Genomic DNA, 23,061 nt, shown 5'->3' with positions numbered 1-23,061 from the left:
ATAATGTTTGGGACTTCACAGGTGTTTGTAATTGCTCAGGTGTTTAAATGCCTCATTAATGCAGGTATAAGAGAGCCCTCAGCACCTAGTCTTGCCTCCAGTCTTTCCATCACCTTTGGAAACTTTTATTGCTGTTTATCAACACGAGGACCAAAGTGGTGCCAATGAAAGTCAAAGAAGCCATTATGAGACGGAAACAAGAATAAAACTGTTAGAGACATCAGCCAAATCTTAGGCTTACCAAACACAACTGTTTGGAACATCATTAAGAAGAAAGAGAGCACTGGTGAGCTTACTAATCACAAAGGGACTGGCAGGCCAAGGAAGACATCCACAGCTGATGACAGAAAAATTCTCTCTAAAATAAAGAAAAATCCCCAAGCACCTGTTCGATAGATCAGAAACACTCTTAAGGAGGCAGGTGTGGATTTGTCAATGACAACTGTCTGCAGAAGACTTCATGAACAGAAATACAGAGGCTACACTGCAAGATGCAAACCAATGATTAGCCACAAAATTAGGTCAGGTTATAGTTTGCCAAGAAGTACTTAAATGAGCCACCACAGTTCTGGAAAAAGGAGTTGTGGACAGATGAGACGGAGATTAACATATCAGAGTGATGGCAAGAGCAAAGTATGGAGGCGAGAAGGAACTGCCCAAGATCCAAACATACCATCTCATCTGTGAAACACTGTGTTATTGCCTGGCATGTATGGCTGCTGAAGGTACTGGCTCACTTATCTTCATTGATGATACAACTGCTGATGGTAGTAGCATAATGAATTCTGAAGTGTGTAGACACGTACTATCTGCTCAAGTTCAAACAAATGCCTCAAAACGCATTGGCCGGCAGTTCATTCTAATGCAAAACAATCCCAAACATACTGCTAAAGCAACAAAGGAGTTTTTCAACGCTAAAAAATGGTCAATTCTTAAGCGGCCATGTCAATCACCCAATCTGAACCCAATTGAGCATGCTTTTCTATATGCAGAAGAGAAAATTGGACTAGCTCCCAAAACAAGCATAAGCTAAAGATATGCAACAAAATACTAAGCATGTCTGCTTTCATTTACATGACATTGCTGTGTCCCAAACATTATGGTGCCGTGAAATGGGAGGACCATGTATAAACACTGCTGTTAGCGACGACCAGGGAGGGTTTATAGCCCCGACCACAGATGAACAAAGGAGGATTGACTGAACTTTGTTGCATTCCACCAAAGTGAAGAATGTTGTGGTGGCTGTTTATGTTGGATTCTATTGTGTATGGTGTTCTTTTTTTCAACTGTATCGCTGCATGGCAAATTCACTTCACTATACCTTAGTTGGTGCATGTAATGAATAAATTTGACTTTGACATTGTAATTTCTACATGGTGAAACCAAAATGTATAAAAATGGTCTTTATTAAAATCTGACAATGTGCACTTTGACCACATGTGATTTTCTTCTATTACAAATCTCAAATTGTGGAGTACAGAGTTAAATAAATAAATGATTGGTCTTTGCCCCAAATATTATGGAGGGCACTGTACATCCTCATTCTCCAAGTCACTTCCTGTTCAAATAAAGCCAATTTTCAGAACTGATGGAAAACAATTCTAGGGCAACCATACTCCAAATTCAAGCTCACGGGAGGGGGCACTGTTTGAAAGCCACCTCAGCCTACAGTGTCTTTTTTTTCATCTTTTTGTTATTTTTAGTCCGTTTAAAAGTATGTTTAGGAGGTTTTCTAAGTATTTTTATGTGGGGGAGGGGTGCACGGTAAAGGGGAACCATTTCTCAATCCCTTCCTGGCGAGGGTGCGACTATTCTCCGAGTCGCATCTGCACCCCCTCCTCGCGGCCTACCAACTGGATTGGCGTGGCCTTTCCTGCCGGGGACCGGCCAAAGCTTCAGCAGCGGCAGCACTGAATTAACATCACAGAGCAGAGCGGGCGGTGCCTTACTGGGGATCGCTTGTTGATGCTCCAGTGTTGGGCCTGCTGCTTCAACATCGTGGAGCTGTGGTGCGGAGCTTCCAGCTGCAGGCGGCGCTGACCAACACCGCGGAGTCCTGGTGGTCCCTTTGCTGAGGCGCCAGTGTGAATCTCCGCCCCGCACAGCCTGTGGACTTCGGGAGCCGCAGTCTCCGGTAGGAAGTGGCCGATTCGGAACTCCAAACCGCTGAGAGTGTTCTCCGTTCCGACATCGGAGTTTCGATCATCCCGGCGAGAGGGCCTGAAACATCGGGGCCCCCGACCACGAGTGAACAAGGAGGAAGATGGCTGGACTTTATTGCCTTCCCATCACAGTGGGAAACATTGATTCTGCCGTGTGGGGATGTCTGTGTTAAATTCTATCGTGTGTTGTGTTCCTTTTTATTCGTATGGCTGTATGTAGGTATGTTACAAAACTTACCTTCAGCGGCGCTGCAGTTCTGCCACTGGCCGTGTGTGTGACTTTGGCGCCTTTGAGGAGGGGGGGGGTTAAAATTTGGGTTTTCTCCTGCCTGTCCGATATATATCTTCTCGGGCTGTTTGCTAATGCTGATGAATCGTTCAGACTGCCGTTCTGTGAATTTTTTTTTTAAGTTTTAAATCGAGAGACAATTTTAGCGCTGGAGTAAAATAAAAATCCGCTTCTAATGCCGTCAACGCCGACAACGGGGTCGGATTTCACGTACGGGACAGCTAAAGGTAACCCGTTTATTTTACATATAAACGTGCTTCTTAGGCTTACCTTAATCCAAATTTTACGTTGCGAAAAGGTGATTTAGGAGCTATACGAACCGGCAGTGTTTTCCCTGCCGATATGGGGTTTAAATTCACCGCAACCGCAACGTTCCAATCGATTGCTTTCCACAAAATCTCACTCGCATGATTTAAATGGCCATTAATTTACGGGAATTAAACACTAAATTCCTTCCATTAGGCCTATAAATTCATGATAATCAGATTAAAAAATCATGTTTTATTGTGAGTTCTTGTGTGAATGTTATTTGGACACTAATGCCCCTGTCCCACTTAGGAAACCTGAACGGAAACCTCTGGAGACTTTGCGCCCCACCCAAGGTTTCCGTGCGGTTCCCGGAGGTTTTTGTCAGTCTCCCTACCTGCTTCCACTACCTGCAACCTCCAGGAACCGCACGGAAACCTTGGGTGGGGCGCAAAGTCTCCAGAGGTTTCCGTTCAGGTTTCCTAAGTGGGACAGGGGCATTAGGCCATTTAAAAATGTTAAACTTTTGTTAAGAAATGGATAGATGTTTAGATCTAGTAATTGAATTTTGTAATTAGCTACAATTAGGTGACTAATTAAATGCTTTAATTTCAGGTCATCCAAGTAAGATTGTTTCATATTTGTTTCAGAATGCTTCAACCTACAATAACTGAACATTTATTTCAGTTCTCTTAATTTTTAAGAAAGTTATGGGCTTTTGACTGTCCTTGATCACAGCTTTTGTGTTAAGTCAATGGAAAAGCAATAGGGAACTTTTCTAATTGCTAATTTCCGAGTATGAAAATGGCCATAACTTTTTTAATACTGAAGATATGAAAGTAAATTAGGTGTCAAATTAAACTTCTTTTTATGCTTTATCTGATGGGATAAATTGCAGACTTGATTTTTTAAATCTCAAAATATAGTAACACTACTTCTGTATGGCACCCCAAATTTCACTGCACCAATTGCATGTGACAATAAATGTAAACTTGAAACTTGAACCTGAGCCTCACTAGTTGTTGCAGTATGCAGACAATGCATATTTTTGCACATGCTTGAAGGACAAGGTCAACGCATTCACCAAAGCACAGGAAAGGAATGGCCCGGTTCTGTATCTGCGACACCAATAAGCCTCTTCTGTATCACTGTACCCTCCGACAATTAAGGTTCACCCAAGACCTTGAAAAACGTGCACTACTTCCCATATCATGAAAGCTACCTCTACTCAAGGCAGCTATTGATGATTCCCATCGCCGTCAATGCACAAGCACAGCCTATGATCTAGACTTCATACCTGGCACAAAGCTCATGGTCTACCAAGTAGCAGACTATGAAGCTAAACAACCATAAGCAGGCAGTTCAAGGTACTGGAAAAACGTCATTGTTGCAAAATCCTGCAAATTCACTGAAAGGATAAGACCATAAGACACAAGAACAGAATTAGGCCATTCGTCCCATCGTCTATGACCCTTAGTCAGCTCAACCACTTGATAATGGCTGATCTATTTTTCCCCCTCAACCACATTCTCCTGCCTTCTACCCATAACCTTTGACTCCCTTACGAATCAAGAACCTATCAACCTCCATTTTTTTAAATACCTAATGACTGCCTCCACTGCAAAGAATTACACAGATTTACCATCTTCTGGCTAAATAAATACCTCATCTTCATTTCTAAAGGTACATCTGTTCACGCTGAGTCTGCCCTCTGGTCCTAGACTCTCATACTACTGGAAACATCTTCTCCATATCCACTCCATCTATCCCTTTCATCTAGCCAATATCAGTGTCCCGTCTCAGGTCAAAGTCCCCAGTGTTGAGCAGTTGGTCATGTTGGGAAGGCCACATCCCTCATGCATTCAAAACCAGATTCCCCAAACTGATGCTCATTTCCAAGCTCTGCCAAAAGAGATTATCAGACAGAAAGCCCAATACAATGAAGTGCTCTGAACATCTGAAACCCTAGCCCTTGACTGCTCAAAGAGTAACAGCATTCGGGATGACACTGAAATCTTCAGTCACATATTGCAAGCACACGGAAACCCTACATAAATGGTGAAAGTAACACAAACGCCACACAAGTTACCCACCCTCCACATTAGACACCATCTATAAAAGACCCTGCCGTTTCCACATTGGCTTCTTTAGGCATATCAGAACCCGCAAAACTTTAGCAAACACAAGTCATCCTTGATCTTGAGGTCAAGATCGTGACCCAAGAAGAATATCAAATAACACGTTAACCAGGTTTCAATTCACTGTCCTATTTTCACAACCTGAACCACAGGTAACTGGAGCACACATGGGCTACTGGCCATCTCAGTGCACTCACTGACATGCACTTCAAGCATGACATTAGCTTGAGACAGAAGTAACTGCAGATGCTGGTTTACAAAAAAAAAAAGCCCAAAGTGTTAGAGTAACTCAGCAGGTCAGGTGGTATCTTTGGAGAACATGGATAGTGACGTTTCAGGTCGGGAGCCTCCTTTAGAACATCAGGATAGTCAGTGAACAAGGATTCACTTTGGTTACATCAGAAACGAGGAGAGAAAAACAAAGCTTGTGCTTCGAGTGGAGGATGGTGAGGTGTGTTGGATAGGATTCAATCGAGGTGACCATCATCCCTGCAGCGTAACAAGCTTATTTTCTCTCTCCCAGTTCTGACAGGGTCTTCTACCAAAAAGGAATTACTTTGTTTCTCTTCCCACAGATGCGACCTGACTTGCTGCATATTTCTGGTATTTGGTATTCTAACCTTTTTTAACCTCCAAATAAAACCATTGTCGACAAATTGATATACCCACCTGACTGGATCCATGTACTTGGACATGGTAGGGTTGGGTTGTTTCTACACATCTCTCTCTCAGGCTTGGAAGTCTTTGTGCAAGCTAGCATCTGCTCTATACAACACAGCGAGGGCAGAAATAAGAAAAAGAGAAAACAACAAACTGAGTAAATTAGTCATAGGTTGTGCAACACTGAAAAGTGCAGATTTTCTACTACATTAAAATACCTTTAGACTGATACTCACAAAATCAGATTAAAGATAGCAAAAAGGAAGCCTTTATTGTTTTGTTTTCAAAATGTCTTTATTAAGGATTTGCAAAGGATTTAAATTGAGTGTTGACTGGGAAATGGGTGCAGAAGAATCAGTCGCTGATAAATTCTGTTTTGACTTTGAAAGTATATTTATTCTTGTAAACTAAGAGACCCAGCAAAATAAAACAAAAACAAGCCTTTTGACCCACTGATTCCACACCAACACCAATCAAACACTGATCCTAAACCCTGATAAACTTCATCATTACACTAATCCTACATGAACACAATTTTTTCATTCCCTCCACATATTATCATTCACCTACACACCCGGGGCAAGTGAAAGAGGGCAATTACTCAGCAACCCACACAGCTTTGGGATGCGGGAGGAAACTAAAAGCCCAAATGGTTAGAGAAAGGATGTGCAAACTCCACTCAGTCAGTACGAGATCAAGACTGAACCTGGATCTCAGGCATTGAGGCAGTGGCTCCATTACAGGCAACATCTGTTTGATAGCCACTTGGGTAATGAAAATTAATTTACCGAATTCAAAACCCAGTACAAAATAATAAGCGTTTCTTTTCCAAACTCTCATTTCTTGACATACGCTGAGATGACAAAGCTTCACAATGCCGAAACCTGCTACACGGGCCATTTTCTAGGAACGCAACTCCTCCATTCCCACATAACATGGGGGTCACTTGTGATTGCAATGTAGTGATCCCAAGGCTGAGATAGGAAGAAAGTTAGGAAACAATCGAAGAGCAGGAAAAAGAAAACCTCAAACATTTTTATTTTCAAATCACTGGTGTTCTCACCACCACCCAAAGAACACCAAAATCTCAGCCCCTGCCCCAGAATGATTTTTTAATCCAAGATTCAGGGTTAAGAAAATCAAAGGGTTTAATCACTCTTCACAGTTGATGCATCCCCGTCTACTCTATCTATGTCTCTCATAATTTTACATACTTCTATCAAATCCCCCCTCAACCTCAGACATTCTAGAGAAACCAATCCAAGTCTATCCAACCTCTCCCTCGAATCCAGGCAATATTCCAAACCTCCTCTGTACCCTCTCCAAAGCCTCCATATCTTTCCCATAAGAGTGTCGGGGTTATGGGAAGGAGGCAGGAGAATTATTCCCCTACCGACCTTTCCATTCTGGGCCTTCTCTACTGCCAGTGAGGCCACGAAGAAACGGCACCTCATATTCTGCTTGGGAAGCTTACCACCCAACAGTATGAACATTGAATTCTCCAATTTTAAATAACAAACCAGCTACAACTCTTTCCCTCAAGCCCCTGTATTTCTTCCTGACTTCACATTTTGCTCTCCTTATCTCTCAGCTTTTTGTCTTCTTCATATCTCTGGCCATGTACACGCATCTGTTACTCAAATCCATCTATCATTTGCCAGGCTTTGTCCCACCCCCACCTCAATTCCCTCCTACAATCAGTCTGAAGATGGTCCAGATCCAAAATGACATCTATACACGTTCTCCAGAGATGCTGCTTGACCCATTGAGTAACGGCCCTGTCTCACGGTGCGAGTCCACCCACGAGTGATCCCGAGTTTACAACAAATCAAACTTGTGGTAATCACGTAGAATTAACGTAGCAGCATCTCTGGAGAGAAGGAATGGGTGACAGGATGATGTTTCCAAAATTCTGCTGCGTCTTTGTGTTACTCCAGCACTGTGTGTTCACTTTTTTGTCAACCAGCATCTGCCCTTTCTTGTGTATGACATTATTTGTATCCGTGGCAGTTCCGTGGAGTAACACAAAGACGCAGCTGAATTTGGAAATGTCATCCCGTCACCCATTCCTTCTCTCCAGAGATGCTGCCTGTCCCGCTGAGTTAAAGAGTACCCACGGTAGACTCATGAGTCACTACGGTAAACTCACGGGCTACTACGTTCTTACAACGAGTTTAAATGTTTACAATGTTTACTTCAAGAGTAAATTTGACTCGTGGAAATCTTTCATCATGTTGAAAGATTTTCAAACGAGTTAACAAGTTTCCCCGAGTACCTGCCGTTAGCGTTACGAGTTCCGACGTTAATTCTATGTGATTACCACGAGTGATTTGTTTTAAATTCGGGATCACTCGTGGGTGGACTTGCACCGCGAGACGGGGTTTAACTCCAGCACGTAGACTTTTTTGTAAACCAGCATTTGCACTTCCTTGTGTCTGCAGATAATGCACTGTTTGAATAACCAAATTAACTTAAATTCAATATTTAACTGTTTTTTTTACAGTTAACTACTTTAGTTTCATTTAACATGTAAAAGGATGAATAATTAATAGTTTCAGAATGTGAATGAGACATCCATAAACATTCAAACTACGGCCATTCTGACAGATTGAGACATCTAAACCCCGTTATTGAATATTTCTGTTACCGGGGATTCCATTTGCCACAACAGTTTCAGTTTTGTGGACTAATCCGGTGCTGAAAGATCAGATAAACATTGGTTTAACGGTTAGGGGAGCAACAAGCAGTGCTGCATCTTTACTGGGAAATTCCTAGTTGCAGAATACACTGGTGAAAAATGCAACTTTAGCTAAAAGGTACACGCACCATACCACAATTAATTCCACAATTTTGACCCGCAGATCAATACTCCCTTTACTAAACGGACATTCTCCCATAATTCTCACTTTGTTTACTTCCCCTTCTGTTAAGCACCTTTTGCTGCAGTGAGTATTTAAGCAGAGATGAGCCGAGACAGCAGCCAGACTTTTTAAAATTAATTTCCATTTACATTCTACATCTACAGTCTTATGGGCCTGTCCCACTTAGGCGATTTTTCAGGCGACTGGAACGGGGACTGTCAGAGTGGAACACACACATTGCTTCCTTCACCAGTCCGTTATGCAAGTGGGGAACAGGGCAAGCAGGGGGAGCGCTGTCTGAGTGAGGGGAGGGGGGGGGGGGGGGGGGGAGAAGAGACGTAGTGGAGACAACTTTTAAGCAGCCAGATATACACGGCTGTGAAGCTCGGCGGACATTAACATTACCGGTCGGTTATCCTTGGTTCTGATAACCACTACTTATGTTTTTTTCCCCAACGAGTCAATGAAATTCACCGGTCAGCACCAGCTACAACTTACGACAACCTTCGACATCCTGGCAACCCACTAGGACCTCCTGGTGACTAACCTGCGGCATGAGAATTCTCGCTACTCTCCATGGCGGCTTCATTCATGTTGAAAGTTTTGCTGCGACCATAATGAGGCCACGCCTAGTTCCCAAAATGCAGCCGGCACCTCAGCGCCTTCTGCGGTCCGCCAGCCAGCCACGGTGTCCTTCGGCACAGGCGCAACCGGTGTAGGTGGTGGTTGATGGGTGGCAGGTAGCTACTGGGCGGAAGGCTGGCTTCTCTGTCCCGGGCTCTCTCTCTCTCTCTCTAGTCCCGGGGCAGGAGAGGTGGGCGCTACAGCTCCCGGGCAGTAGAGCTGGGTGCTACAGCCAGTCCAGGGCTCGCAGGCGACTTGGGAACAGCAGCCAGTCCCGGGGCATGCGAGGGATCTGCGAACTGCAGCCAGTCCCGGGGCACGCAGGCGATGTTGCCGACCCCTGGACTAAAGCAAACCCTTGATCCTGTCCTGCCATCTTTTTCTCAAAATTTAGCAACTTAAATTGGGGGTGCGTCTTCGACACAGGCGCGGTTTTTTTGCCGGGAGTTAAAAATTGTGAAACAAAATGGATTTCCAAGTTCCACAGAATGGAGACCTTTGAACTATCTTTAATCAGATTTTAATCAGACCTTAATGTTGTTTCATACACTAAATGTTGTACCCTTTAGCTGCACACTGTGGACAGCTTGATTGTATTCTTGTAGTTTTTTCTTTGACTGGATAGCACACAAACAAAAGCATTTCACTCTACCTTGGTAGACGTGGCAACGATAAACTAAAGTAAACTGTCACCCGAAGCAAAGGTCACGTTTGTTTTCTGTACTATGAGTACTGTCTGCTGAGGAAACAGACTAAAAACGTTTGTCACTCATGAATTTGTAAGACTTTGAATGCCATGGTAATAGATAATAGGCAGGTGGTTTCTCAATTATAGGATGATGATTAATAAAACTTACAAATTACCTTCACGAGTAGATGAACATACAGGAATCATTTTACAGAAGTAAACAATGACATTGCTTCCACAAATAACCCTTCCAAACAAATCAAGAACAGGTTTAAGGTTTTATGTGACATGAACCTATAATTAAGGAAAGCTACAATGTATAAAGAACACAAATTTCAATGGTTCTTCAGACTGCTTGAAACACTGAATGACACACAAAAAGTCTCTGCAGTATAGATTCTCTACTATGTTGTTTGTGACTAAGATCTATTTCATATATTTCATATATTTCATTAAATGTACAATGCTTATATAATAGAAGAGCTTGAGTGGTGACAGGGCAATCTTGCTGTCAACATTAGAAGGACCAAGAAGCTGATAGTTGACTTTGGGAAGGAGAAGCCAATAATTAATTTGCCTAACTTCACTGATGGGACAGCAGAGCCAACACTTTCAGGTTCTTGGTTGTACACATCTCTGATGATCTATCCTCAACCCAGTACATTGACGCAATTACAAAGAAAGCTCACTAACACTACTACTTCCTCCGGAGTTTGAAACTATTTGACATGTTTGGTTGATTTATTGTTTTAGTTGAGAGATACAGCGCGGACACAGGCCCTTAAGCCCAAGACCAGCGATCATCATGTGTACACACACTAAGCTACACCATAGGGACAATTTACAATTCTTACCAAAGCTAATTATCCTACAAACCTGTACATCTTTGGAATGTGGGAGGAAACCAGAGCACCCGGAGAAAACCCACAAGGTCACAGGGAGAACGTACAAACTCCATACAGACAGCACCTGTAGTCTGGATTGAATCCGGGTCTTGACCGCTGCACAACTGTGCCGCCCCAAATGTTACCAAATACTATCGAACTTCTACGGGTGGATGGTGTAAAGCATACCGGCTAGTTGCATCACAGCCTGGTTCAGTAATGCGAATGCTTGGGAACGATGGACATTGCCTGGTTCACCAGTGACATTGACCTCTCCACCATCGAAGGCATCTGCAGGAAGCACGGTAACTCATAAAAGATTCACAACACACTGGCCACATTCCCACTTCACTACTGCCAGCAAGATGGTGGCATAGAAACCCGAGGACTCAAGAATAGCTTCTTCCCATCCACCATCAGGTTCTTGAACCACTTGCACAAGCCTATACACAACCCTAGCTCAGCACCGATCTTCTATAGACTTTCCACCAAGGCTGCACTGCTTACATTGACTATTGACATCGCCTTGCACTATCAAGGTCTGGTTTACCTAGAATAACTGATCATTTATTGTAAGTTTGTTTGTTGTACAGTAGCATGGAATGTGCCTGTAAAGCTACAGCAATTAAGAACTTCATTGTTCCATAAGACAATTAAACAACTATAACAATAAGCCGCATGGTGGCACAGCTGGTAGAGCTGTTGCCTCACAGCACCAGAGACACTGTTTCAATCCTAAACTTGGGTGCTGTCTGTGTGGAGTTTGCATGTTCTCCCAGTGACTGTGTGGGTTTCCTCCGGGGGTGCTCCAGTTTACTCCCACACCCGAAGGCGTGCAGTTTTGTAGGTTAATTGGCATCTAAATTGCCCCAAGAGTGCAGGGAGTGGGATAACCTTAAACTATTGTGAACGGGTGATCAATGGTCGGCAAGGACTTGGCAGGCCGAAGGGCTGTTTCCATGCTGCATCCCTAAATGCTCATTTTGATTAATGGGATTGGTGTCACTGTCTCAATTGCAATTATTGCATGGATTCATTTGGTGACCGTTTCCTGGAACTCTCTGCCCAAGAGCACTTTTGGGAGGTTCTTCACTAGAAGGATAAAAGCAGTTAAAGCCAATGGCACACCAGCATCTTTTCCAAGGGAAATAAATGCTGACCTCACCATGTTAACCACATCCTGTACACAAATAAAAACATAGATTTCAGTGTTGGCAAATGTAGTTAATTTTTGTAAAATGGATAGGACTATACATTGAGGGTTGAAAATCTTTAAGTTGATTGCTTAAAAATTAACTACAGGATTACAAAAGACCAATAAATTAGTCGTGAACATATTGTTAAACAAAAGAAGAGACTATTTTCATAAATAGGTTTGTCAATTAAATGCCATTATAACAAATGTGTGTGGCACAGAAATGACAATCCCGTTACAGCAGTTATATTATCAGAATTGACGCAAGAAAGTTGTATAACATCACATTGAATTTTGTCCATAAAGTATCGCAGCAAAAGCAGAATGATGCAGATATTAATAATTTTACAACAGTATAACAGTTCTCATTAACGTTCTAGTGACATTGCATTTATTTGTATTCATGTTAATAATTCAAAATATACACACGCTAATGTGTTGTATAACTTAGAATCTAGGGCTTCCAAAGTAGATTAACATTATACTTTTAATATTGTATAAAACAGGAGATAATCAAGTTGAAGAAACCACTTTCCTTTCTGATTTGTGTATTAAAGAGACTCAAAGAATGGGAGAACATACAAGCCCGTTTAATAATTGTAGCTTTTTTGTGCATTAATCACTGCAGAAGATAAAGGGTTATCCATGAAAGATAAAGATGAGGGTATTGTCTAGGATGGAGCTTTTCTGCTATGTGGAAGTGGATAGGGTTGAGCTCCGGCAGCACTGCACCCCTGAGGCTGGCACAGAAGGTGTCCAACACTCAGCCCACAAATGGAATTAGCATAAGTAGGTGCTTGACAGCTGGCAAATGATCACAATGGCTCGAAGGGCCGAATGGCCTCCTCCTGCACCTATTTTCTATGTTTCTATGCAAAAAGGCTGTGATAAGAGCTGAAGAGGACACATGGAAACCATAACAGAATATACATGCCAGGTAGTCAAAGAGCTGCTAAATAATGCAAGATAATAAAAATGGCTACAGAATGCAGAGCTCTGATAATACAGAGGGATTTGGTGATGTCCCTGACAAGCAAAAGGCAATATGTAGGTGTGATGATTATTTAGGAAACATAACAATGTTATTGTTATGATTTATTTCAATAGGGACAGAATACAATAGCAGCAAGGATTTGCTCCAATAATATCAAGAATTGGTGAAATCCCATCAGGAGTACTGTGTACTGTGCTGGTTTCTATCCAGGGGGTTGTTAATATCTGGAAGCAATTCCAAGATGGTTTACAAGGCTAATAGACAGTTGGCCATAGACAGATTAGAGTAGTATCTGTGGGTGTTTAGAAAAGTAAAAGGCAGCCTAACTGAGATGTACAAGAATCCGAGGGGAGGGATGTGTAGAGGATGTCCACTCTCGTTCTTTAAAAATAAGGGGTTAGCCATGAAAGATAAAGATGAGGCAATTAATTTTTTAAACGCTGGAACTCTCCCTCAAATTATGGTGGAGCTTTGAGTTATTCTTAACACAGAGATAGATTGATTTTTAACAAGGGGATAAAAGGTTACCATGAGTAGACAGACCTGCCAGAGGCAAGACAGGTTTGCAGAAAGGTTATAATCTGAGCACAGTTGATGCTATTCCATGAAGAGAAGGCAGAAAGGACCGATAAGCCTCCTCATCTGCTCGCAAGTTCATTTGTAAATCTTAAGATGCATTTTGCAATCCGTATGTGATTTCTTTGTTGTATTTGGTTGAACCACTATATGTGGGTTGTCAATTCAATATATCTACATATATTTTGCATTATATGCAGTGGTTAATTATTAGTGAACTTTTAGATGCTGCCTATCGTACAAGGAAGTCACTCAAAACATGGCTACATTTCTGGCAAGTTGCGTACAAATCAACAGTACAAATAGCAATGGTCAAAGAATATCTTATTGTGTTAGTATGCGCAAACTTCTATCAACTTTACACTTTATTCCATAACCTCTCCCCTCAATACACCAGCATGAGAACACTCCACCTCACCCTCCACTAATATGTTTTCTTCCTTTGTCCATACATACATATATCTTTCTTTGATACTATCAGTCTCTTTTTCCTTCACCCCCTTCATAAAGAAACAAACCTGAAAATGCATCTCAAACTGATAGTATAATAGAAAGTTCAGAGATTCTATAAGTTTCAATTTAGTACAAAAATCCCCCCCACAAAATTGACTGAATGAGCAATAATAGTATAAATTATTCACAAATAATTTGAGACTTTCCCTAAAAACGTTTAAATATTAGATTTTGAACATCGCTGATATTTTTAATCAGCTAGAGCTACTGCCTTACTGCACCAAAGACCCAAGTTTGATCCTGACTATGGGTCTTTGCCTTTATGCAGTTTGTACATTCTGCCTGTGACCCGTGTGGGTTTCTCTGAGATCTTAGGGCTCCTACCACACACCAAATACATACAGGTGGTTAGGTTAATTGGCTTGGTATAAATGTAAATTGCCCCCTAGTGTATGTAGGATAGTGTAAGTGTGCAGGGATCGCAGGTCGGTGTGGACTCGGTGGACCGAAGAGCCTGCTTCCACTCTGTATCTCTAAACTAAAAGACAAACAAATTTAGAAAGTGCCGGAGGATCTCAGCAGATCAGGCAGCATGTGTGAAAGGTATGGACAGACAACATTTTGGGTCAGGATCCTCCTTCCTTCAGCACTTTGTGCTTTGCTCAAGATTGCCATTTCTTGTGTTACCAAACAAATTTACCAAGATCCAGACGAACACTGCAAAGGGACTTCTTCAAATACATTAATATCTGTCCTTAATAAGGTAATCAAACAGGAGAGAGAATAATTTTCAGGGTTACAGAGAAGAAACCGATGATGTGGGATTTCAGGCTTCTGTACCTATCTTCTGCCCGATAGCAGCAGCCTGATGTCAAACTCCACTAGGTTCAGGAACAGCTACTTTCTTACGACCATTGGGTTCTTGAACCAACTCACACAACCATAATCCTACCTTAGCAATGCAAAGCTCTGATTAGGCCCACCTAAATTACTGCGACCTCTGTATGCACCAAAATTCAGGAAGAATATATTGGCAATGAAGAGAATGTAGCACAATATTACTGTATTGTATTGTATTGTATATCTTTATTGTCATTTTCCTGAGTACTCACATACCCAGAGGAAACAAAAAAACGTTGCTCAACCAGTGTCCATTCAGTGTGCAGTAAAAAATAAATAGAAATCAAAATACATATATCACGAACAAATTAACACTCTACTCTCTACTAAACATCAACAGGCATTCCGATCAGCAGCGGCACGACAGTGGCTCTGCTGCAGTGTGTCCAGGTTGGTGGTTGGTGCGCGATACTTTGGCAGGGGGCAAAGTCCGTTTATCAGTCTTATAGCCTGCGGGAAGAAGCTGAGGAGCATCCTGCTGGTTTTGCAGCTAATGCTCCTGTACCTCAGTGGACGTTACCTGAATTTCAGATTATGGGACGATTTGATTAATCAAAACATTAAAGCAAACTGATAGATGCGGCGCAAATGAAGTATAGCCTATGGCTGGGGGTTCCAGGATTAGGATCTTAAGGGGCTGCCCCACTTAGGCGACCTAATTGGCACGTTTAGAAGAGTTTGAAAAAATGATATGTTGAAGACCTCCTTCGACTATGTTGAAGACCAGCTTCGACTAGCTATGACTAACTTCGGGAAAATTGGACACCGAATAGTGGAGCGTGAAGACGACTTCCTTCGATCTCCTTCCCTTCGACTATGATGAAGACTACCTACGACTACCTTAAACTACCCTCGATTACCTACGACTAACATGCGGACCTACTACGACTAAACCTACGAGTAAAAAAAGTATCGATTTTTTTCCATGGCGACCTTTTTTTACTCGCGGGCATTTTTTAACATATTGAAAAAAACGCCGCAAGCTAGCTGAGGCCTCGAGTACACGGAGACCACTCTCGAGCACAAAGGAGAGTTACGAAGACCTCGTATCGACCATGCTGCGAGTATGAGTCAAGGGCAAACTCGCCAGAAATCGCAGATTAGGTCTCCCAAGTGGGACAGGCCCTTAAAAGAAAATCAGAGCTAATTCTATCAGAGTTGAAGTTGGGTAATATTTCCCAGGGGTTATGGGGAGAAGGCAGGAGAATGGGGTTAGAATGGAGAGATAGATCAACCATGATTGAATGGTGGAGTAGGCTTGATGGGCCGAATGGCCTAATTCTGCTCCTATTACTTACGAACATGAATATGTCTATGTGGAAGATGCAGAAATTTGAAATATGAAATAAAAATGTATTCGGACTTTTGGGGCAGGGGGCAGGATGAGGAGGCACATTTGGAAGGGGCTGGATGGAGTTAGATCACTGATAAACCACAATCCTGTTGATTAATAGAACTACCTTAAGCCTTTGACCCTTTCAATCTTCTACACTCACCAGAAACGCAAGATACTCACAATAAAACTCTCATATGCAAAAATCCCAATTATAAACATGCAACTATATATCCATAACTTCTCATATTTTATTTACACTACCTACCTAGCCGTTCTAGGCGATCCTTGGCCATGATCAAATTGTCTGTCATTTTGCTCTGCAGGCGCTTGGCTCGAACAACCTGCTCACCTGGCAAGGCAAGAGGTCATTGAACATTTAGTAACAAAAAGAAACCTATAGCAATCAGGTTTTGACCAGCAAGGCCTGACAACAGGGTAATTTCTTAAGGTTTATGTTTTTATGATTACATGCATAGTAGAAAGATTTGTTTAGCATGCTATCCAGCAGATCAGATTTTATGATACTTAAATACAATCAAGTCTAGTTCATTGTGTGAAGCAAAGGGGAATTGCAGAAGCGGAGAACAGATTTAACTCTCAGCATTGTAGCACACCAGTTACAAAGATACAGTCCAATGTCTACAATGCGGTAGAGGTGAATTGGGCAGTGCTCTAGCTTAAGAAAGGACTGATCGAAAGCCTGAAAACAGAGGGGAAGAAGCTCTTCTTGAGTCTGGTGATGCATGTTCTCAAGCTCTGCTTTACGGGAGCAGGGAAAAGAAAGAATGATCAAGAAGGAACGTCTTTGATTATGTTAGCTGCTTTTCCAAGGCAGCTGGAAGCGTAGATGGAGTCTATGGTGCGAAGTCTGGCTGTGTCTGGACTGGGCTAAATCGACCACTGTAAATTCTTGCAGTCTTGGGCACAGGTGTTCCCAAACCAAGCTGTGATGCAACACAATAGTATGCTTTCTATGGCGCACTTGTAGAAGTTTGTAAGAATCATTTGATGAATCAAGCAGGTAATGTAACTAAAACAATAATCATGATTCAGGCTGCCTCGTGACAAATAATGAAACAATAAGGAGAGGAAGTACTTGAAAGATAAATGAACAGTAGCCTAAGCAATAGTAGAATAATTCAGTTTTGAGAAGACAGAGATACTCAGAATTTGAATGTATGCAAAGCATGACTGCAAAACGCTTTGTAAGCAACAAAGGGGCAGAATAAGCAAATAATGCCCAGTGGAAAACCAGGAGATGGCAATGTCAAAGGTGGTTGGAAAAATAAGTGAGTCTTCAGTACTTATTGACAGACCAGACAGCCACTTTATTTCACTAAAGTTAGACATAAAGTGCTGGAGTAACTCAGCGGGTCTGGCAGAACATGAATCGGTTGATTTTTCGGCTCAGGACTCTTCTTCAGACTGTCAACAAACATCTGCAGTTCCTCGTTCCACATTTTGACTGACCTACTGCAAATTCACTTCAAGATATGGCTACTTATAAGTTCCCCTCTCTCTGACGAGAGCTCTACGAGAACCTCTCGCACTGCTCCGCCTCTGTGATTTTTGCTGCTCTCCGGCTTTATGACCAAGTTCTACCCATCATGTTCACCTGCTATGATTGGTCCTGCCTCTTCCAGCTTTCTTCTTCCCCCCCCACCCACTTACAATCAGTCTGAAGAAGGGTCTCAACCCAAAACATTACCTATACATATGTTCCAGAAATGCTGCCTGACCTGCTGAGTTACTTCAATACTTTGTACCCTTTTGTGCATTAACCCGCTTTTGCAGTTCCTTGTTTCTACATTCCCCAGTTTCAAAAATCTAGTTCAGCAAATATTCAGAATTCAACTACCACATGTTAAGCATGAAGTGTCTCAAAGGTCTGGTATTGTCTCTCACCCAGCACTGCAAATGGCATATAGGATTTTCATGAACAAGGATATTTCCAAGATCGCCATTCCTTTTAGCGCCCTGCACTCTACGTATGCACAAGCTCTGTCCATACATTGACCAATCTATTTGAAATAAACGTTAATATAAAACTCACTCAACTTCCTGGATGAACAACACATCACATCTAGCATCATCTGCAGTTTTCTTGTGTTGAGATCTTACCTGATCCAGAGATCTGGACTGCAACCCCATGCTCGAGTTCTGCGATTCCCTTTTTGTACCACTCCACAGCTTTTTTCTTCTGTCCTATTCAAACAAAGGAATACATTTATACAATAAATGTATACAGATCAGCCATGATTGAATGGTGTAGACTTGATGGGCCGAATGGCCTAATTCAGCTCCTATCACTTATGATGCCTTTAGGAGCAGTAAACACAAATTACTGGGGGGGGGGTTTCCAGCAACCACTACTCACAGGTCCAGCCATTAGAAACAGGTTTGATTCTCCAAATAACCTCCCAACTTCTATACTCAATACTCTGACCGATGAAGGCCAAAATATATAAATGTATATAACATATGATGAGCATTTGACGGCACTGGGCCGGTACTTGCTGGAGTTTAGAAGAATGAGGGGGGACCTCATTGAAACGTACAGAACAGTGCAAGGCTTGGATAGAGTGGATGTGAAGAGGATGTTTCCGCTAGTGGGAGAGTCTAGGATTAGAGGTCACAGCCTCAGAATTAAAGGATGTTCTTTTAGGAAGGAGATGAGGAGGGATTTCTTTAGTCAGAGGGTGGTGAACCTGTGGAATTCTTTGCCAAGTAAGGCTATGAAGGCCAAATTAATGGATATATTTAAGGCAGAGATAGATAGATTCTTCATTAGTACAGGTGCCAGGGGTTATGGGGAGAAGGCCGGAGAATGGGGTTAGAAGGGAGAGATAGATTAGCCATGATTGAATGGGCCGTATGGCATATTTCTGCTCCTATCACATGATCTTATGAAGCCTTTACAAGCAGTAAACACAAATTGTTGATTTTTTTAGCAACCATACCCACAGGTCCAGCCAATAGGTTTTATTCTCCAAATAACCTCCCAACTTCTATACTCAATACTCTGACAGATGAAGCCAATGTGCGTAAAAGCTTTCATGACACCCTATCTCCCATGACACCACTTTCAAGAACTCTGGCGGGCAGACGGATCTAAGTGTTCAAGTGAAGTGGAATCTCTTTCCTCAGTACAGTTGAAGCAGGGTAAATAATTGAATACAGTGCCCTCCATAATGTTTGGGACAAAGACCTGTCATTTATTTATTTGCCTCAGTACTCCACAATTTGAGATTTGTGATAGGAAAATAAACACATGTGGTTAAAGTGCACATTGTCAGATTTTATTAAAGGGTATATTTATACATTTTGGTCGCACCATGTAGAAATTACAGCTGTGTTTATACATAAGCCCCCCCTTCCCCCCATTTCAGGGCACCATAATGTTTGGGACACATGGCTTCACAAGTGTTTGTAATTGCTCAGGTGTGTTTAATTGCCTCCTTCGTGCAGGTATAAGAGAGCTCTCAACACCTATTCTTTCCTCCAGTCTTTTCATCACCTTTGGAAACTTTTATTGCTGTTTATCAACATGAGGACCAAAGTTGTGCCAATGAAAGTCAAAAAAGCCATTATGAGACTGAAACAAGAATAAAGCCGAGAGAGACATCAGCCAAACCTTAGGCTTACCAAAATCAACTGTTTGGAACATCATAAAGAAGAAAGAGAGCACTGGTGAGCTTACAAAGGGACTGGCAGGCCAAGGAAGACCTCTACAGCTGATGACAGAATTCTCCCTAAAATAAAGAATAAACTCCAAACACCTGTCCGACAGATCAGAAATACTCTTCAGGAGTCAGGTGTGGATTTGTCAATGACCACTGTCCGCAGAAGACTTCATGAACAGATATACTAGAGGGTACGCTGCAAGATACAAACCAGGATAGGCAGGTTAGTTTGCCAAGAAGTACTTAAAAGAGCAACCACAGTTCTAGAAAAAGGTCTTGGGAAGAGATGAGTCGAAGATTAACATATCGGAGTGATGGCAAGAGCAAAATATGGAGGTGTTATGGCCTGGGCATGTATGGCTGCTGTAGGTACTGGCTCACCTATCTTCATTGATGATACAACTGCTGATGATAGTAGCATAATGAATTCTGAATACATCCTATCTGCTCAAGTTCTAACAAATGCCTCAAAACGCATTGGCCGGCCAATCATTCTAGAGCAAGACAATAATCCCAAACATACTGCTAAAGGAACAAAGGAGTTTTTCAAAGCTACAAAATGGTCAATTCTTGAGTGGCCAAGTCAATCACCTGATCTGAACTCAATTGAGCATGACTTGTATATACTGGAGACAAATCTGAAGGGAACTAGCCCCAAAAACAAACATAAGATAAAGATGGCTGCAATACAGGCCTAGCAGAGCATCACCAGAGAAAACTGGTGATGGCCATGAATCGCAGACTTCAAGCAGTCATTGCATGCACAGGATATGCAACAACATACTAAATATGACTACTTTCATTTACATGACAATGCCGTGTCATTTATGCCCTGAAAAAAAAAGAGGGAGGATATGCAAACACAATTCTCTGTTGTGGAATTCTCTGCCTCAAGAGCAGTGGACTACTTTCATTTAAAGATAGCATGACAGGAACGGGGTACTGATTGTGGATGATCAGCCCAAACATTATGGCGGTGCCTGAAGGGCCTACCTATTGTCTATCATGACTGACCAAAACATTATGGAGGACACTGTATTTACAACACTGAGATAAACAGAAATTTGATTTTCTAGGATCAATTGTTAAGGGAAACAGATTTTAGTCTGATCTCATTGTACCTGATGGAGTACACATACTGTTATTTAATTAATTTAAAGTTTTCTTACTTAATATAATGTTACAAGGTAAGAGTACTGCAATGCATCACCTATTACCCAGTATTCACAGCTACCCGAATACATGCATTAGGTTATGCAACACAAAACCAAAATCTAAAAAGTGATGTTTGGTATATTGCAATATAATAGATATAGTGATACGAGATACATGCATCAAAATATGGCAAAGAATACATTAAACAGTGTCTTAGACCAACACCGTGGCCTACCTTACAATCCAACATACGTTGTATATAACATTACAATGCTGAGTTACTCAAGCGTTTTGCGACTTTTGCAACGCCACCTCTGCACAATACATTCGCGCTTACATTTAAATATTAAATACAGTGCTGCATTCAATGCAGTTATACCGAAAGGGGGGGAAGGGTGTGGGTCGGTGGGTCCACCTGGAGCATTGTTAAAGTGGCAGTGGGCATCCCAGCGGACACATAGCCAACATCCATTGCAACCCTTGGAGCAACAATAGCCAATGTGTCACTCACTCCCTCCCTCACCTCTCTCGTCCTCGTCGATGCCGAGGGCGGTGGAGATGTACTCGAAGGCCAGGCGGTGGCTCTGGCGGATCTGCTCCGGGTCCACGGTGTTGACGGTGGGGGTGCTCTTGCGCGATGCCATCTCGGCCAGGCGCTGGCAGACGTAGGCGAAGAAGAGCCAGAGATGGAAGGCCAGGAAGCGCAGGAAGGTGAAGACAGCGACCAGCGGGTAGGAGAAGTAGTAGAGGTTACGTTTGTGGAGCGAGAGCCTGTCGCTGGGGCCTTCGGGCGGGTCTGGATCTGGGGCCGGTCCTTTCTTCTTCCTGCCTCGTCCTCCGGGAGAATTCATTCACCCGCCCTCTGTCCGCCATCACGCGTCGCGCCGCGCCGCCCCGCGCATGCGTCAGAGCCGCGCCGCCCCGCGCATGCGCCACACCACATTGTCCGCCCTCCGCCAATCACACCCCCCATGGCTCCCATTAGCAACCAATCAGCGGGCCGGATCACCGTTATTCCAGGTGCGGGTCAAGAGTGCACCAGCAGGAAAGATGGCAAAAGCAATGGGAGTTCTAGAGTATGGAGGGGAAGGAAAAGGAGTAAATTTGTTGTTTAATTTCTTGAGGGCCTCTGGCCTTATTAAAAGGATATAAAGTAAAGACATGAGGACTGTGGAGTGAAGCCAGAAGGTGGCAGCAATGCAACATTGTGGATGCCGGCTGCCGTAAAACTCCAAAGAAGAAGAAGAAGAAGAAGAAGCAATGGGAGGAAGAGCGGAAAGGACGGTGGTTCTACAGAGTCCAGAGGAAAGTGGGAGAGATGAGATGTGCAGGAAAGAACAGAGAAGAGGAGACAGTGATTTCAAGAATTAGATTTGGACATACTGGTCTGAACAGTACACTTTTTGTAATGGGCAAGCATAATACAGGCAGATGTGCATACTGTGGGCAAGAGGAAACGATAGAGCATGTCATTGTACATTGTGAGAGGTATGAGGAGGAGAGAGAACGGATGAGTGAGCAGTTCAGAAAAGAAGGAGTACAATTTGATTTGGTAGATATTTTGCAAGGGAGTTCAAATAAGTGCTATCAAATCCTGATGCTTTTTCTTAGGGTAACTAATTTGTTCGGAAGGATATAGGTTATTAGAATATGTAATGGTGTTGTTTGATCCACACTCCATGCCAGTTGGTGGCAGTAATGCACCAAAAAAGTTGTTTGCCAACCGCCAAAAAACACTATATAGAAGAAGAAGAAGAAGAAGAAGAGTGCACTAGCATTGGAACTATTGCATTCTTACTTGCAGCAGCTTACCAGGCCAGTAAACATAATGCTCATAGCTAATGTATGATAACAAAAGGGGTGGGACAGGCTAGATGACAGGGAAGTCCAGAACAAGGGGTCACAGTTTAAGGATAAAGGGAAATAGATGCACACAGGAAGAATCTGTGGAATTCCCTGATGTAGTGAGGAAGTCCAGGATATTTAAGGGGGCATTGTGGCAAAGTTTAATGGAGATACAGGATACTGGGGGAAATGATCTTTGAATGGCGGTGCACCGAGATGAGGCCTAAAACATTTTTCACACAGAGAATTCTAGTGAAGTTCTACTGGAATTCTCTAAGCCACACATGAGGGCCAAAGGGGGCACCACAAAGTAGTTGAGGCCAGTTTGTAAAAAAATTCATCTGGCTATATTTAAGAAATGGAGTTAGATGT

The 23,061-nt window shown here is 42.6% G+C and overlaps 1 protein-coding gene across 4 annotated transcripts in view; it reads right to left on the bottom strand.

Moving 5' to 3' along the window:
* spast (spastin) overlaps positions 1 to 21,756 on the bottom strand; it is a 48,013-nt gene extending 26,257 nt beyond the window's left edge. Inside the window, exons 1-4 of one of the 4 annotated variants that reach the window (XM_055635122.1) lie at positions 21,368 to 21,756; positions 18,128 to 18,211; positions 16,272 to 16,355; positions 5,505 to 5,600 (exon numbers count right to left, since the gene is read on the bottom strand). In XM_055635122.1, the coding sequence (XP_055491097.1) occupies positions 5,505 to 5,600; positions 16,272 to 16,355; positions 18,128 to 18,211; positions 21,368 to 21,695 (592 nt within the window). In that variant the 5' untranslated portion in view covers positions 21,696 to 21,756. The remainder of the gene's footprint in view (positions 1 to 5,504; positions 5,601 to 16,271; positions 16,356 to 18,127; positions 18,212 to 21,367) is intronic. The other 3 variants (XM_055635124.1, XM_055635123.1, XM_055635125.1) reach the window with 3 other exon arrangements.
* Positions 21,757 to 23,061: the final 1,305 nt, after the last annotated feature.

The sequence above is a fragment of the Leucoraja erinacea genome, chromosome 5, assembly GCF_028641065.1.
Source record: "Leucoraja erinacea ecotype New England chromosome 5, Leri_hhj_1, whole genome shotgun sequence".
Lineage (NCBI taxonomy): Eukaryota > Metazoa > Chordata > Chondrichthyes > Rajiformes > Rajidae > Leucoraja > Leucoraja erinaceus.
Note: the sequence above shows the minus strand (reverse complement) of the source record. Positions and strands in the feature narration are given on the sequence as shown.